Source organism: Streptopelia decaocto (genome assembly GCF_964273445.1).
Source record: "Streptopelia decaocto genome assembly, chromosome: 12".
Lineage (NCBI taxonomy): Eukaryota > Metazoa > Chordata > Aves > Columbiformes > Columbidae > Streptopelia > Streptopelia decaocto.
In genome coordinates, this window is record NC_138667.1 from 6,092,447 (window position 1) to 6,109,956 (window position 17,510).

A 17,510-nucleotide genomic window follows, 5' to 3' on the forward strand; every position below is an offset into this window, starting at 1 on the left:
GCCGAGGGCTGCTGCTCCCAAACCGAGCCACACAACCAGGTTATGGGAGCACTCTTCAAGCACATTGCTGCAAAATTGGCCATGGCAGCTAAAATCACCCTCATTTCACAGCCCAGGAGCCATGAACATGTCCTTCTTAAGGGGTAATCTGGAGCTAAGACTGGTGAGGACTCCCTGGTGGCAATCTTTAGTTTTAGTGAATAGCCAGGTTTTGGTGGGAAAACTGGACATGGCGAGAACTAAATCATGAGATGAGAGTGTCTGGTGTGAATGAGCCTTGTCCATCTGAGAAATGCCCATGGGACAACTGCTGGGGAAGGTGACGTGGTTCTGGGGGGGCAACCAAAGTCTGATCCTGTGGATGGAAAATATGGAAAATAACCCACATAGGGTAGAGTCCCAGACAGCCCCATGATGCTTTTAGGGTGATTGCTGTCCCTAATGCCACTGCCAGGAGGTGCTGGGGCTGTGCTGCTAAGCATCGCCTGAGATTTCTCCACTCCGAAGGGATCAAAAAGGTAACAGAGCAAGCAGCAAAGCCTTCCAAGCTCACATAAAATACTTTGTTGTTGAGCTTTTAAAGTCACTCATGAGCTGTTTAATGTAATCACAGCAGATTTTGAAACAAAACCTGCTCCACAGCCCAAACCTCTGCCAGCCACTCCCTTAGTGGGGCATGTGTTTCACCAGTAAGCGCTCACATCCTACTGGTGATCTCCCTCCCTGAGCACCCCTTCCAGTGGGTGCACAGGTTTGGTTTGGCTTGGTTTTGGGGACAAACAAAAGAGCCCTTAGGGAATGTGCATCATCCTTACATAAAATCTGATCTGCTAAGCTTCAGAGTTGGCAGAGTAAGCTGTTTTTCTCAGCACCTGCTATGTAAGAACTGCTGGGTCCTGGCTGTATGGCTGCCTGGTGGGGGGGATGCATTTCCCTTGGGACACAGAACCCATCCCGGGGGTCTGCGAGTGAGAAGGAGACCTTCCCCAAACAGGGTCTGAACCGGTCCAGTTCTGGATAAGTAAAGCATCTGGAGGAGATGCAGTTTCCCATCTACACTGGAAGGACATCCATTCTCTCCAAACATTCTAACATGATGAGTCTGCATGATGAGGTCTGCAAAGGGGCACTTGGTGCACCCCAGTCTCACCAGCCTCAGTTGCTCTGGCGCATCACAACAGTCTGCACCCCAGCCCTGCTCTGGAGAACCTCAGCCAGCTCAGGGACCCCGTGCCCTACGCTGCTCCCAAGCACCCCAGGTCTCCAGTGCCCCAGAGCATCCCACCCTTCTGTCCCCATCCCAGAGCACCCTGTCTCCCCCAGTCCTTGTGTCTCAGCCCCTCTCCACATCACCCCAGACACCCCAGGTAGTCAATGCCATAGGCTGGCTCCAAAGTGCCCTGGCCCCACTCTGGGGCACCCCAAAACATCCCCCAGCACTTTGCATCCTGGTCCCACTTCAGAGCACCCCAGATCCCCCTGGGAACCCAGCAACCCAGCTAGTCCAGAGAGCTCTCCCGCACGTTTGCATGGCTTCATGCTCGAGTGCCACAACTTGTACCCCACACCCCAGCTGCTCCGGAGCACCCCAACACCCTGCGCCCCGTTCCGGGGACCGGCACAGGAGCCCCCCCGCCAAGCACCCCGTGCCCAACTCCTCTACTCCACAGCACCTTCCCCGCACCTGCGTCCCGCTCCACGGCGGCCCCAGCGCCGCCGGCTCCGTTATGAAACGCGGCCGGGGCGGGGCGGGGCGGCGCAGCGCGGCGGCCAATGGTGGCACCGGCAGCTCCGCCACCGGCGGCTCCCGCCGGTTCGGCTCGGGGGGGTCTTGCCCAGGCGGGACGGAACGGGACGTGGCGGGAGCCGCAGCCCTGCGCCGGGCCGGGCTGTGCCGGGAGGGGCGGGGATGATGGGCTGAGCCGGGCGGAGCGGAGTGGGTCAATGCGCGGGGACCCGGCGGTGGCCGGAGTGTGCGGACACCACCAGCCCTAAGGGCAGCTCCCCTCGTCGGCTGCAACTGCTGCCATGAGCCGCGGGCCCCCCAGCCCGTCCTCCCCGCCCCGGGGGGAGAGCCCCTCCCGGCAACCCCTCGGGCCCGGGAGCGGGGACTTGGACATGTTGCGCTGCCCCTCCTGCCTCCTCCTCCTCTGGAAGCCGGTGACCGTGTCCTGCGGTCACTCTTTCTGCAAGCCGTGCCTTGGGGGGGGCCTGCCCCCCCGCTGCCCGCTGTGCCAGGAGAGGTTGAAGCTGCTGGGCGTTGGGACGGCGAGGTGCAACGTGGTGCTCTGCGGCCTCCTGGAGAAATGCGTGGAGCGGGAGATCCGGCTGGCCTGGCTGGCGGCACATGTCCGGGACCGTCTCACCCGTGGGGATGCAGAGGAAGCGCTGAGGATGGCTCAGAAAGGGGTCGAGTTGGGTAAGCACCGCCGGGCCCAAGGGGTGAGGATGCTGGGTGCGAGGGGCCAGCCCTGCAGCTGAGAAGGGGATGTGCTGCTGGGGAGGGGGTACCAATGGAGGTCACTTTGTCCCAGCACCACAGTGCCCTCCAAACTTGCACAGCCCAGAGCTGGGATAACTTGGAAACTGGTAGTGTTGGAAAGGCTGGTGGGGATGGGGAGGGGGCACCCCGCTGCTGGGCATGTCTCCCATGGCTGCAGGTGTCCTAGGATGATGTGAGGGGGTGGGTGGCTGGGCAAGCCCCACTGCTCATCCAAGCTGCCAGGGCTGTGGGCAGGGCACATGGCCTGTGCCCCATCAGCCACATGCTTCTGGCATTAGCAAGACGCTGGAGAGGAAAGACCCGCAAACAGCTTCTTGCATCTTGCCACCCAGCAATATTTCATAGTCGGAGGAAGAGACTTGCCCGGGGGTGGCCATTATGTAAAGTGGTTGGGACTTTTCCAGTCCTGGACAGATGTGACCTTGCGCCCAGAGCCTGGCGAGAATGCAGCCTTGGCCAGGCTCCTGCAGCAGCCCCACAGCACAGAGCAGGGTGTGCAACCCACTCTGGCAAAACATTTGTCTGCAGAGTCAGGATCAAGCCCGGGGGTGAGGCTGTAAGTGGATTTATTGAAAATTAATGCTTAAATAAAAGGGGTTATACAATGTGTCTGGAGCAGTGGGTTGGGACAGTGGAGGCAGAAGGTCCTTTCTCCAGCGGCGTTTCTATGACAGCAGTCAGCTCTCCTCTCGCGGCGCAGACACCTATTCATCACCTGCTGTGAGAAAAGTGCCAGAGGTTCAGGATACGCCTAGAACCAAAGGGCTGAGTGGGCTGGCCCATCCTGGTGCTGGCGGTAGGAAGCGGGTCCCTTTATGCAACTTCCCGAGGCAACAGTCGCATACACTGCTCACCCGTCCTTCAATGCAAATGCATGTACACGGTTCTCTAGTACTGCTTTCCTTACTGCCAGGCTTTTGTCTGATTGGGTTATACAATTATCTATCTCTTTTCAAAAAGCCTTTGTGAGTATAAAGAGGAAAAGCAGCTCTGTCCTCGGTCTTTCCTGCACGCTCCGTTCCCCAAAGGACAGGGGAAGTCCAGCTTAGGGCAACAAATGAGGAAATTGCAATCCCAGGTGCAGCTCCCATAAACCTGCGCTTGCTAGTGCTGCTCAGGCTCAGCCACGTGGGTGATGCTTTCAGGATGTGTTTTCCAGCTCCGGCAGCCTGCAGACCACTTTCGGGGTGCTCAACTTCTTATGGGTCTCCCTTCACTTTCAAACATAGCCAGTACGTGTTTACCCATGAGAACATTTGGGATTTTTTTTTGTGGTTCAGCATCGCATTGTGGGCCAGTTTGCAGTGCCCCATTCAGCCCAGCCCACAGAGCAGCTCTCTTTGCTTGGCAGAAAATGAATTGTCAACTTCTTATCTTCTGTTTTCCTAAGTGAACAAAAGAAACAAAAAAAGGCACTGGAAGGCGTAACACAGGAGGCCTCTCAACATGCCTGGAGCCAGGAGGCTGGGGAGCACTATCAGTCACTCATCAGCCGCCGGGGCTGCCAGCTGGCATATGTCCCCAATGTCTAATGATATAATAGATCAAAAATAGCTGCAGCAGAGGAGAAATGCAGAATTCATAGCCCCATTTTACACATCTTGTTTTCACCAAATCGATTGCTTTATTGCGAGCCTGTGCAGATGTTCGAATGGGTTTGCCCACATGGAAAATAAGCCTCTAGACTTTGTACCCATTTGTCCATCTCTACGTGTTGTTAGGGGCTGGAATATTTCATCTCTGGATGCATGCTTGCAGGATGGGATATGGAGCAGCAAGTTCCCACATTTACCAATTTGAGCCCTAAGGTTCCTACTAACATTGTAAAATAAGCTCCAAGGGAGCTGCAGGTTTGGCCTCAGAGCCAGCATCCTGTTGGTGATGCTCAGCGCTGGGGGCGGGACACAGGGCTGGGTGCATGGACCCGTTGCCTTAGCTGGAAAGCCGGCAGCGTGGTGGATGTAGGTCACCTCCGCGGCAAGCTGTGATATAACGGGGTGGATCTGGGAATCATCCATGGTTCAAACCCGCAAACATTACCACACCTGGTTACTCCATGAGCCTCACTGTGTGGGCTTTTGGGTGCTGTTCATTCATGCTTCCTGACAGCCCCTACCCCAATTCCCCTGCTGTCAGTGCTGGTAGAGAGTATTTACAGGGTTTCTCTGAGGCAGGGGAGAAGAGGATCTCACTGCCTGTTACTTAGGAGCAGGCAGGAGCGTGCGGGGCACCCAGCACCGTGATGCTTGAGATGTCACAGCCAGCAGCATCTGAGGGAACAGTGTCTCCCCCACCACAGAGATCCCATCAGTGACATCCCACTGACGAGGAACTGGATGCTCAGTTCCCTTCCTCCACTTTGGGAAATTTCAACCTTCCCTCATACTTGAAAACCCTGGGTCTCGTGATGGGGGCAGATTCTTGCACCCCCGCCTGGCTCCTCCTCTGCCTTGGGAGAGCGGTGGCAGTGAGGTGGGTCCATGAGGCTCCCTGGTGTTTTGGGACTGCAGGTCTCTGCAGCTGCAGGCTTGTTTGGTAACATGTTATTGTGGCTCTGCTGGATGAATCACATTGCGGAGCCTCCTGTGGCAACAGCCCCCTTAGGAGATATGTGTATGGTACAGCCTTTTTGCTGCATCCCAAAAGGATGGATGAGAGCCCAGATCCCAGCGTGGCTGAGCCTCAAGGCAGTGGTGGAGCCCCTTGGCTGAGGCCGTTGCGGGTGAGATGGGGGAAAAACAAAGGCAAGAGCCTCTAAGAGTTTAAAACTAGATATTTAGAGGAAATAGCTTCCTTGCAGAGACTTATGAGGCCAGTGACTCCTGCCCAAGAGAAGCACAGAATCTGGCTGTGCTCAGCACAAGGCAGCAGCACATAGGCTATTCCACTGCAGTGGCATCTCCCTGGCCCCATCCAGCCCTACTGCCTCACCATGGACTCATCACATGAGTGACGGCATTTCTCTTTGCAGCCCCAGATGCCAGCTCCCTGTGGCTGTGCCGGGCAGAGGCATTCGCAGCACTGGGACAGCACCAGCGGGCGCTGGAAGACCTGGACGCTGTGTGCAAGGCTGAGCCTGGAGAGCATGAGGTGAGCAGAGGGGATGGCCCATCGACTGGCTGTGCTTGGAGCCAAATCTCACTCTATGGGAGCAGTTTCCCCCTTTCCTGAATTCTCCTAACTGCTGGATTTGTCCTGCTCAGAAATACACTTGCGAAACCCATTAAGTTGCAAATCCAGGCTGCAAGCGCTGCGTTGCAGGAACAGGAGAGCTCTGGCACCACATCCCTCCTTGCTCGCACGGAGCTGTGCTGGTGTGCGGGATGGCAGCTGAGGGCTCGGGGAATTGTTGGCCAGAGGCTGAGCTGCCCTTAGTGAAATCAACCCTGGAGCTTGCCTTCTGCTTTGCCAAGCACTCATTGGCAAGAGTTTTTCAACTTCAAAGGCAGAAGCCCTTGACACCTTCTCTAGGTCTCTGTAGGGTTTGTTTGCTTGGCTTTTGCAACTGCTGCATTTTGGGAGAGTCCTGTTTTATGGCTCTGGGTGGACCTGTCTTTTTTAGGCAGGTCTGAGCATGGAAGAAATGACATGTCTGGGTGCTTTGGCCTGGGATGGGAGGCTGCAGTCAGTTTCCCTTGGGGCTTGCATGGGAGCTGAAGGGACACATACTCAACTGGTCACTGTCTCATAGTCACCGCAGGTTTTTCTACTCTGCAGGGCTTTTTCAGGAAAGGGAAGGTGCTTCTGAAGATGGGACAGAGAGCTGAAGCCCTGATGGCATGGGAACACTGCCTGACACTCAGTCCTCATTTCCATCCTGCTCGGAGAGAGATGGAGAAGGTGCGTGGGAGGTACCATGGTGGGGACCCATGTCCTTGCATCACACAGGGAGATGCTTTTGTCCTCTGAAGGACTTGTGTCCATCACGATTGTGCTGCTCTGGACAGCACGATCAAGTGAAGTCAGGTTGTGGTCTAAGAGCCTTCCCATCGCTCCGATGCAGGTTCACCCATGAACAAAACTCCCCTTCCTCAGTCCATATTTTCAAGTCTGAGGTTTTGCAGAGTTTAGATGCGGACGTGGCATGAGGTGGGCTTTGAGGCAGCATCAGTAGTCACCCAAGGCAAAGCAACCAGCTGAAAGCTGCCACTGGAGAGTCAATGTCTTTTCTGTAGGTGATTTCACATCAGCACTCACCTGTGTACCAAAATCACTCACAATGGTGGGGCCTCCAGCAGTGTCCTCAGCATGGGGACTTCATGCCATGAATGGACACTTGCCCTCCAGGAGGGAAAGGGTGGGGGAATGGGGAATGACCTTGTACCCTCCACAGCTCACTCCCTTCCTGCTCTTCGTGGGTGGTAGAGAACATGGGTCCCAGCCCTTAAAACACACAATTTTGTTTGCTAGCTCATGCTGCTTTCTTCCTTACGTGCTGGTATTTGTTTGCTAGAGAGCTCAGCCGGCGCTGAAACAGGTAACCCTGATGTGCCATGCAGGGAGCGCGAGGCTGCTTTGGGGAAAGGGAGAGCCTGTCAGCCCACCCACATCCCTGCTTCCTTCTCCCCACACCACCTGAGCCCTGTTTTCTCCTTGCAGATCCTTGCAGAGGATGCTCCTCAGCCATGCACGGCTGCTGCACACCCAGATGTTGCTCACCAGGGCTCAACTGGTCCCCAGGTTGATGGAGGGAGCCCTGTGTTCCCATCCTCCTCCCCACAAGTTCAGGTAAGAGAGCCTGCAAAGATCTGAGGCTGCGGTGGGATGTACTGTCCCTGTGGGACATCCCAAATTGGGGTTTTCCAATGAGGGGAAAGGAGGTGTGATAAGGGGAGGCTGTGCAGGACCACAGCCATGTGCTCATGGTTGCATGCTGGGAAGAGAAGGTGCAAGGAGTGGAGGGCGGGAGAGCAAAGACACCATTGGAGCTGATGCTGTGGAGACTGGGGAAAGAGAGGACGCTCCTTCTGCCTCCATTCATTTCCCAGGTTTATTCTGCAATACTTCCGGTGAGGTTTTAGACTCTGATTGGGTTTAAAACAACCAAGTCACGCTATATTCAGAGAAAATAAAAAAGTAGGTTTTAATTTTTTTTTCGTCCAAAAATGACATTTGAGAACAATTCAGACCATTAGCAGCTATTAAGGAAAGGTCATCTTTTGCACTTTGCCTTTGAAAGGTTTAGGGAGAGGAGAAAATCTGAGAAAATGGGCTCAGATACACCCAAATATCAGGTGGTACATCTGGACAGAGTAAACCCACATTTTAAGCATGAGATGAGCCGGGATGTCTGTGAAGACCATGTGTTCCTGCTGTCCCGCAGATGCAAGATGTTAATACGCAGCAACGCACCAGGAAACCTCCCAGTGCCGTTGGGCTCGGTGGGGTGAATGAGGCTGTGTATTCAAACAGAGAAGAGGTTTTGGTCTCAATTTTGTCTTTGCTGTGTCTAGGATCAGGAGGGAGAGCCAGTGGATGGCAGAGGGGACGCTGAGCACGGCCAGGGGACAGCCACCCTTTCCCAGCCGGGACGACAGCAGGAACAAGACACTTCAGCAGAGAGGCAGGACCGGTGGTTGGTAGGTGAGCATCTGCCAAAATCTCATATCATGCAAAATACTTGCTTAAAATCCATTTTGGCACTGAAAACTTTGTGCTGGCATTGTGTGCCAGCTCAGGGAGCAGACATCCCAGGGGCAGCTCTGACCAGCACATTCACTGATTCTCACGCCTGTGAGGAGCATCCGATCTTCCTGTGTTGAGCTGGTGAACCAAACCTTCGGGTCTAGCTTGGTGAAAAGTTCTTGCTAAAGCCAGACATGGCTTGTTCCCTGTGTAGAGCTAGGGAGAGGCTTCCTTTGGTTCCCATGGGTTTTAGATCAGAACTTAAATTCCCTTGTGAGGGACACAGTGTGTCATGTGTTGGAGGCAGTGACACCTCCATTGACATTAATTCAATTAATGCTGTGTATATGGGTTTCATAAAGCAGTGATGATGCCTTGTGGTAGGTCTCCAGAGACCTCCATCTGGGAGCTTCTTAGGCCACTTCACCTCTCGGTGCCTCAGTTTCCCTGCCTGCAAAAGGAGGTAGGGAGATACCACCTTCCTCTACCCACAGGTGGAAAAGCAATGGATGAACATGGGTGGGTTAATAGAGGGGGTTTATGTCACATTTTCTAGCAGTTTTGTTTTAACCTTCAAAGCACTTTGCGTAGCAATTAACTACTTACACCTCAGAATACGGTCAGAAAGCAAAGATTAATTTTCGGCATTGAAATGGGGCATCTTCTTCTCTTTCCTTCTTTTTTGCCACTAGATAACGAAGAGGAAACAGCAGCAGCAAAGGATACCCAGCCATCCCTTTGGGAGCTGCTGAGCATATCTGACTTGGAGTGCTCCCTCTGCATACGGTGAGTTCTCTGGCAGGAGAGCTTTTAGGATGAAAAGTTAGCACCTGCTGGGTTTTCTTTCCTGGTGTGGATCTTTCTTCACATCTTAATTGCACACTCAGTCCCCAGTACTGCTGAAGCACAGGTTTTGGTAGAGATAAGAGAAGATAGGGGCATGCTTTGCCCTGCCAGGCTGTAAGAGCTCAAATCACCTTGTCTCAGGGCGCAGCATCGTTCGGTCTCTATCACTTGGGCCATCCGTGTGGAGGTGGGGATGTTCAGCGGGGTCAAAGACTGGAGGCAGTGGTTGTCCTTTGTAACTGCAGGCTGGAACATGAAGGTGTTGCCCCACGTAAATGCCATCTGTGACGGGGATATTGCAAATCCAGAGGGGAGCATTTCTGAGCTCTGTGCCTGCTGGAGGTGGAAAAGGGAACAGGGTAGTGCACGTGTCCGTCTGCTGACTCAGGGCTGGGGAAGGGCTGGGTGCTGCCACAGGACAGGCAGAAACCAGGCCGTTTTTTCTGGTGTGTCCCAGGACCTCGAGCAGTTGTGCAAGTGGCTGCTGGCAGAGGGCTGGATGTTGCACCACTGGATGTGCAAGACGGTCAAGGTCTCTGTCACAGCAGCTTTCTCCAGGTCTGGGCATGGCATGGGATAATGACACAGGGGAGGAAGAGAGGTCAAGGCTGCATCTGATCTGAATTAGGTGAATTTAGGTCTCTTCTGAGAGCAGAGAAACATAGTGTTCAGGAGGAGTCAGGGCTCCGTGCTGAGCAGGGCTTTCCCAACACCTTCATTTCGTTTCTGATCCGGGAGCTACCTGTGAGCAATCTGAGTGCTTGCTGGCAGCTCTGCTTTTGGAGCAGAGGAGAAGGAGGCACTTTTCCTGTCACTGCTTTTTGTGTGTCTGAGTAACCGCAGCCCTGCCAGGACCAAGAAGTGCCATGTGTGTACTGATGGGCTCCACGGGGACCTCACAGGGATGGGGAGCAGTGCTCTGGCCTGGGACAGTTCTCGTCTTACATCATTGTGAAAGTCCAACAGTCTGAGGCCAGACTTCTAATTAAAGGAATAAGTCAGTTAGGAACATTTACATTTAATGAACAGGAGTAATGAACAAACCTTAGCCAATGCAGCTTTAGTGAAGGCAAGTTTCATAGCCATGGACTACTAGAGCTTGGAAGACACACTGTGAGATAACTTCCCATGACATCGCATCCCTGCAGCATCATTGTCTTCAGTGCTGAAGGCTGGTGAAGGCAGCAGATTTCTCTTGAAATGGTAGGAAGGAACGTAGGAAATGTCTTATTCCTGCTGGAAGCAAAATCTCTTGCTGTCAGCAAGGTGATTAAAGGAAGGTGCAGGTACAAGGCTGGGGATAACCAGAAGCTGCATCCATGGCTTTGTCCACCCTAACCTGCTTGACCCTTGCAGCACCAGCCTGGGCCTCTGCAAGTCCCCGAGGGCTTTTTGGGACCCCCTGCACCATGGGACTGAGGTCAGCTGGGGTTTCCAAAGCAGGGTGCTGTGCCAGGCCTGGGGAACAGCAGTTTGAGGGCACCCAGCCCTGTGGACAGAGGCTCTGTGAAGTCTCTCTCAGCTGGGGTCACCTGCACTCCTTCCCCCATGTTGCTCTCTGCGGTTTGTTAACTTTGGTCCCTTTGCAGGATGTTCTTCGAGCCGGTGACAACGCCGTGTGGACACACCTTCTGCAAGGAGTGCCTCGAACGCTGCCTGGACCACCGGCCCAACTGTCCCCTCTGCAAACAGAGCCTGAGAGAGGTGAGGGCATGTGTCCCACAGGATGGAGCCCAGGGGACAGCTGGGTACTGTTGGCAGCGTGCCCAGAGCTGGGGTGGGAAGGAGCGATGCTCTGATGTTAGCAGCTCCCTGGCACGGCGGTGTCATCTCCACTCACGTGGGAATAGCCAGACAGTTGATAATTAAGACTAAGAGATTCATTTCCACAAGATGCCACAGTGATTTAGTGAGATTGTAAACAGGACTGAGAGGTGGAGAGAGAGAAAGAAGTGAATGCTAATTACTTTTAGAAATGGAAATGGATGGAAAACCTGCTAGCCTGGAGATTTGATTTAATCTTTAATGAAAAGGGATTCGGATGAGACCGTGAGGGAAATTAGGTTGTCATACAAGGGCTGCATCACTGTCAGAAACAGGACACTGTGTTGGATGGACCCTGGGTCTGAGCCGCATCTGGAGGTCTCAGTGGAGGTGACATCCCATCCTGTTAGATGGTTCAACATCCCTCAATAGGTTTTATCCCTGACTTTCTCTGATCTAAAATTACCCTCAGATCCAATAAAAGTGAGCGTGATTTAGAGCCTGGCAGGGCCTCAGGGCTCCCCCCCTGCTCTTCTCCAACCTATTTCTGGGTCTGATTTCTTTCAGTACCTGAAGGACGGAAGCTACAGCCCCACCGTGCTGCTGCAGGACATCATGCTGGCCACCTTCCCTGCACAGCTGGCCCAGCGCCGGGACCTGCACCAGGCAGAGATGGCAGAGCTCTCCAAGTAAGCGGGGATCTGCTCTGGTGTGTGTGTGTGTGCACGGGGGCTGGGAGGTGCTCCGAGGGGACTGTCCATACCACATACCATTGTTCTGACTTGGTTCTGCTCAACTGATGGCCGTCCCATTTCTAGGACCACGTCACAGCAGTGCCGGGTGCGTGCAGACATCCCCCATGGGGTACCTGGGGATAAGGGAGCATCTCTGCAAGGAGCTGTTTTGTGGGCAGAGTCTGTCCTTGGGCTCTTGGTGAGCCAAGTGGAAGCTTTGGTGTTGCTCCCCACTGCAGCATCACTTCCTGGGGTAAAGGACAGACCTGGTTGGGAGGATCAGCTGATGCGGTGCCCTTGGGATGGGATTTGCTCTGGGAGGTTTCATAGTGGTCTCTTCTCCTATCCCTCAGCCTGACCAACAACATCCCCATCTTTGTATGCACAATGTCCTTCCCTGGAATCGCCTGCCCTCTGCATGTCTTCGAACCTCGTTACCGCCTCATGATCCGGCGGTGCCAGGAGACCGGCACGAGGAGGTTCGGCATGTGTATATATGAGGACGGGAAAAGGTGAGCTCCTGGGCAAGGTGTCAGTGGCTCTTAAACCACTTAAAGCTGTCTTAAAAGAGCCACTTAAAGTGGCTCTTAAAGCTGTCTGGGAACAGCTTCTGGCTCAGGATATTTCTGAGCTGCGTGGTTCCCTGGCTGTGACCTACAGCTCCTCTTAGTGAGCAGTTGAAAATTGCTGTATTTCTCATACTTTGTCCTTAACAAGCTATGAGAGGACATTGGGTAAACGGGCTTTTGTTTGGTGCAGTGTGGCCATCCTTATGTTCCTGGTGGCACCTCCAGACCTCAGATGGGCTCAATGTTCAGGCTCCTAACCCAAGTGCTCTCTTAAATACCTGTATTTACATGACATATCCGCACCATGCTTCAGTCCTGTTCAAATGAAATGAGATAAATAACATCTTCTGGGCTTTGGGAGGATGTCTCTGCAAGGGATGGTATCTTCAGGACCAGTAGACATCAGGGCAGTATAAGGACCAAAGTTATTTTAGTATATGGCAAATCCAAGGGAGTGCAGGCGGTGTGCTCGCTGTTCCCCACCCTCTTAGCAGCAAGTGGTAACTCAACAGTGTTGAGTGAATCTCTGAATTTGCCCCCTCCCAGCCAGCTCATTCCTGGGCCTTTTCCTCCTTGGAGATGGTGCCTTCAGGAGAAGCAGCTCTCCCACCACCCGTATCCCAGCTCAGCCCCTTTCTTCTCTCTCTGGCTCCCTCCAGTTTTGCTGACTATGGCTGCATGCTGGAGATCCGGCAGATCGAGCTGCTGGCGGACGGGAGGTCCTTGGTGGACACCATTGGCCAGCGGCGGTTCCGGGTGCTGAGCCGCGGACACAGGGACGGCTACAACACTGCAGACATCGAGTACCTGGAGGACAAGAAGGTAATGGGCAGGGCCAGGGCAAAAGCCCTTGCTTGGGGTGGGACAGAGCTTTGCCATGAACACTTTCTGCATCCCTCTTCCTTCCATGCAGGTGGCCGGGGAGGAGCTGCAGGAGCTGCAGTGTCTGCACGAAAGTACCTACTGCTTGGCTCAGCGGTTCTGTGAGCATGGAGACCTTGCCTCCAGGCATGTTTTGATGCAGCATGGACCTCTACCGGAGAAGGAAGAGGACATCCAGGTAATGCCCTGTGGGAAGGGATGCTCTGAATAGAAAAGGTACCAAGAGAGCCCCTGAAGCTGCACCATTCCTGCACTAACCACCCTGTTGGCCACCCCCAAGATGAGCAAAGCAAACCCTGTGTTTCACTCCCATTACCAGTTATGTCACCTCTCACTGAGGGAGATGGTAGGGCTTGTTTGTTAAAGCTATTTAATGTTTAATTTTTAAACTGTTCTTGGAAACTGAGCACTGAGTTCTAAAAGCTTTCCCAGAGTCTTTTCCTGAATGGGAACCAAGAAACTGAACTATCAGGATTTGAAAACACTTGAGAAAAACAAACAAACAAATGGGCAAAGAAACAAACACCACAGCTCAGCAAGTCTGTGGTCTCCTTTCTTATTTTGTTCCTTTAAGACAGCGATACCTGGCCAGGGCTGGGAAGCTAAGAAGGCAGGACCCAGTTTGCATATTAAATTGCTGTAACAAAATCAGATGCTGGAGAAAAAAAATCCCCAAATTTAGCTTTCACTCTTTTAAGAAAGTGTTTCCTGTCTGGACTGTTACAAATATGCTCTTGCTGGCTTGTCCAAGGCTAAGGCTGTCCTGGGCAGCAGTAGCATCCGTGCTGTGCTCAAAATTACAAAATGACTCATCCTCCTTCAGCTGAATTGAGCATTTCCCTCTTAGTTTGGCTCAGGTTTTAAAAAAGCCGATATACAAAAGCAGTGCCCAGCGGTTGTGCCTGCCTGGCCTGCACCTCACCTTTTGAGTGATGATTTTCACAAAAAACAATGCCTTACAAAAAAAGAAATGCACAAGATATTTCTTTGTGTCTTTTGTATAGACTTTTCCTGGTTAAATCTGTATCTGGAGACTCTCTGGGGAATGTTTGTCTGGAAATTAAATTAGTTTATCCAGCAGTTTTGAGCCTGGACAGACATAAGCGCTGTTCAGAGGAACACCTTAGCCAGAGCTGGCATTGCCATCCTGACAAAAGCAAAAGTTTCCCATCAGCAATGCTGCCCAAAGGCCACGTGTTCGCCTTGCAGCTCCTGACGTGAGGATCTCTCCCTTTGTCCCCTCCAGGCTTTGCCAGATGGCCCGACGTGGTGCTGGTGGCTCATCTCCATCCTGCCCCTTGACCCGTCCTACCAGCTGAACCTCTTCTCCAGCACGTCCCTGCGTGCCCGCCTCACCCAGCTGCAGCGCATCCTCACCTCCCTGCTGCAGCAGCCGCCCCCCGGCCACCCACTGCTCGAGTACAACCCCCGGGGCCGCGTCTGAGCCCCCCGGCCCCCGTGCTCTCTGCAGGGGAGACCCCGCAACCCCTTGGGTTTCTCTATGTGTTGCCTCATGGTTTTGCGTGTGGTTTGAGCCTCCCCAAAAGTGGCCTCAGCGATGAGCTGGGCACCCTCTGCCTGACTCAGTGGGGCCAGTGCTGCACCAGCAGTGACACCACACCATCCGCACCATTCCGGGAGCTGCTCGATGATGTGGCTGTGCTGTGCCACCAAAGCGGGGACTGGGATGGAAAGCTGGGTTTTGTCTCAGGAACCAAAATCACTTGCTGAGCTGGTTTGGTGCTAAGGAGGATTCTCCTTAGGGCAGTGGATCAAGTGCCAATATTGTCTCTTCCTTTTTGAAGGACAACTTAGGGTTTTTGGTAGATGGTCCTGCTCTATGCAGCAGATTTTCATGCTTGGGAGTGGTGGCACTGGGAGGCAGAGAGGTCCTGGTGGCTTCCCCCAACCTCAGGAGCTGATGCCTATTCCAACAAGAAGAAAGATTAAATTAATCTGAAACTCACGGCCCTGCTCCTAACCAGCTCCATGGCCACACAGCAAGGAGATGCTGCTCTCCAAGTGCTCCTGGGTCTGGATGTCTCCTTTCCCACCGCTCTACTTGGTGCTGTGCCATGTGTGCAGTGCCAAACTCGCCAGCAGCTTCCCCATGCTGGAGGCTGCTGGCTGCTCTGCTGCCATGAAATGCTGTGGGAAGCAGGGAATTTGGCAGCATTGGTACTTTTCCTCACACCCAAAAAGTCTTCTGCTCCCGAGCCTGGCTGGGTTCAGGTTGCATGATCAGATCTGGGGGCTGGAAGGAGCTGATGGCGTGAGGGGATTAAGCCTAGGAGTGGTTTTTGAGACTTTCTGCTCCTTGACTAGTGCAATTTTCCCATGTTCAGTGTTTCTTGTGAACTTGCTGCATCCTCAGGAGAAAATCAGGATCTGAGCCGAGGTCAGATCTTTGCACTTCAGACCCAGAACAGTTCAGGATCACCCCAAAAAGCACAGGATGAAGTCACAGGGAGCCAAACCTCAGGGGAGGAGGTAGGACCGGTGACCGAGGCTGTGAGCCCATGTCGGGGAGCAAGTGCCTACCCGTAAGTGCCTGGCAGCTGCTTGTCTCTAGATATAGGGAAACGAGCATCCCCCTGGACAGCCCAGGCTTTCCTCCATGGAAAACCTGAACATTTGGATTTTTTTGTCTCATCCATAATTTCAGTGGCTTTGAGTTAAATTTTAGGAGTGACATCCACTTAGTTGTTGGATTAACATTGCTTCCAGAATTTTATCCTTGCTTTTCCCAAAGGCTCTGCCACACATATAGGGACTGTTGGGTGTGTGGCGGGGAGAGAAAATCAGGCCGGGGCTGCAATGCTCCTTCCTGCATGTGTTGCTGGGCTGAGCCTGGGGCAGGGGGCTCTGGACACAGCTCTGGAGAGGTCCCTGCCCGGGGCCACCGCCTTTCCCTGTCCTGCTCTCCCCAGGAGCGAGAGGTTTCGGTCCCTCCTCTCAGCAAAGTGCCTCCCTGGAGCGACAGTCAGGGGAGGCTGGGGGCTTTGGGGGTTTGCTCCCAGGGACCAGAGTGAGCACAGGGTGGCTGGGGACAGCTCAGAGCTGGATTTGCTCCTCTGCCTTTGAGCCACATCCTCCCACACTTTGCTGCTGTCTGTGGGGCACCATAACTCCCCCGAGGGGCTACGTCCTCAGGATGTCTGATCGGAGTGGGCAGGGGCAGGTGATGGAGGGATGCCTCGTGGTCCCATGGTGGGTGTGTGCTGGTGGCGCTGAAATTTGGGAAGTGCCTGCCTTTGCTGCAAGGTCAATGCGAGCTCTCTCAATGACACCTCCACGCCACTCCAAGGCCCTCACCTACACCCCAAGTTGCCAGTTCCCCAGCTGTGGGAGCTCCCTGGGCCACTGCGGATCCCTCCAGGGAGGGAGTGGCATGGGGGGGATGCAGGGGAGAGATGTGGCTCTGCCCCATGGCCACACTGGGGGAGAGCTGGGGACCAGAGCAACAGCTGCCTGGCTGCTTTGGGAAGGGACTCCCAAATCAGTCCCATTTGCTTGGAGCGCCTTTGGGGATTGTATTAGTATCTGTGCTCTTTGAATTAAATTATCTTCTGGTCATTGAAATAAAGACCTTTTTGTTGTTTTGTTGCTGGTGCTTGACTTTTAGCAGCTCACTGATGGAAGTGCTTGGGTATGAGGAGGGAAGATGAGGATGTGTGAAGAGGTGGCACCCTGGCCTTCAGATAGCAAGTTAGATAGACGTGGTGAACGTAGTCCAGCAAAAGTGGCAACAAGGGAAAAAAATAAGGTGGCTTTGCTCACAGAAAGCAAGTGTGTGAAACAAGGCAGGAGGAATTAGCTCCTGTCCATCACTGCAGCTAAAGGCTTTGGGGAAGGATGGGATCCAGGAGGCTAGTATGGTAGAGATGCTGACTGGAGTGGGATAACCCTGGAGGGTGTCTGTCCCTCAGATGCTGTGAAGAACAAGTGTTTCTGTCCCACCTTTGCAACTGTGGGCAGAGGACTGCGAGCCAGGAGCAGGTTTGTTTTTGGCAGCTGACATGAGAGATGAGCGATGATCGAGGGAGACGTGCGGGGTCTAAAATGAGGGAGTGTCCCTGGATGGAGAGGGGATGGTCTTCAACCCCAAGCACAGGGATGTCCTGCTGGGACAGCTCTCACCTGTCTCTTGCTCCTGCCTCACCTCTTTCTTCTACCTCCCAAATGTGCCATCCAAAACCCAGGGCAGGAAGGGAACTTCCTCTGCACATCTCTGGTTGGTACCACACCTGGAAACCTGGAACAATGGTAGAAGAAAGATAACGTGTGTCTATATGTCCGTGAGTCTGCAGCTGGCACTGCATCCCTTTGCCATGTTCCCCTGCTCCCACTAGATGTCAGGAAGAGGCTGAGTGTGGGTGAGGAGGAAGGCACAGCGGCGAAATGTGCAGCATGAGCTGCTGCCAGAGCCTTGGCCGTGATTTTCTCACCCCCAGCCCCAAAAGCAGCCCCGCTCTCAGCCCTGGCCCTTCACAGCAAGTAGGGCTGGACTGCCGTGAGCAATCCATCAGCACAGAAGTGAAGACGGAGACTGGTCCAGTGCATCACTTGTGATGTCGTCCTCTTTCC

The 17,510-nt window shown here is 53.8% G+C and overlaps 1 protein-coding gene across 1 annotated transcript; it reads left to right on the top strand.

Annotated features, from left to right (window-relative positions):
- The first annotated feature begins 1,849 nt into the window (after positions 1 to 1,849).
- LOC309445164 (LON peptidase N-terminal domain and RING finger protein 1-like) lies at positions 1,850 to 16,468 on the top strand. The gene is made up of 12 exons (XM_082063674.1): positions 1,850 to 2,419; positions 5,475 to 5,593; positions 6,221 to 6,343; positions 7,103 to 7,231; positions 7,957 to 8,086; positions 8,821 to 8,914; positions 10,564 to 10,678; positions 11,306 to 11,427; positions 11,826 to 11,984; positions 12,701 to 12,863; positions 12,955 to 13,101; positions 14,170 to 16,468. Exons 1-12 carry the CDS (start codon positions 2,029 to 2,031, stop codon positions 14,365 to 14,367), a joined length of 1,890 nt encoding a protein of 629 aa, XP_081919800.1. The 5' UTR covers positions 1,850 to 2,028; the 3' UTR covers positions 14,368 to 16,468.
- Positions 16,469 to 17,510: the final 1,042 nt, after the last annotated feature.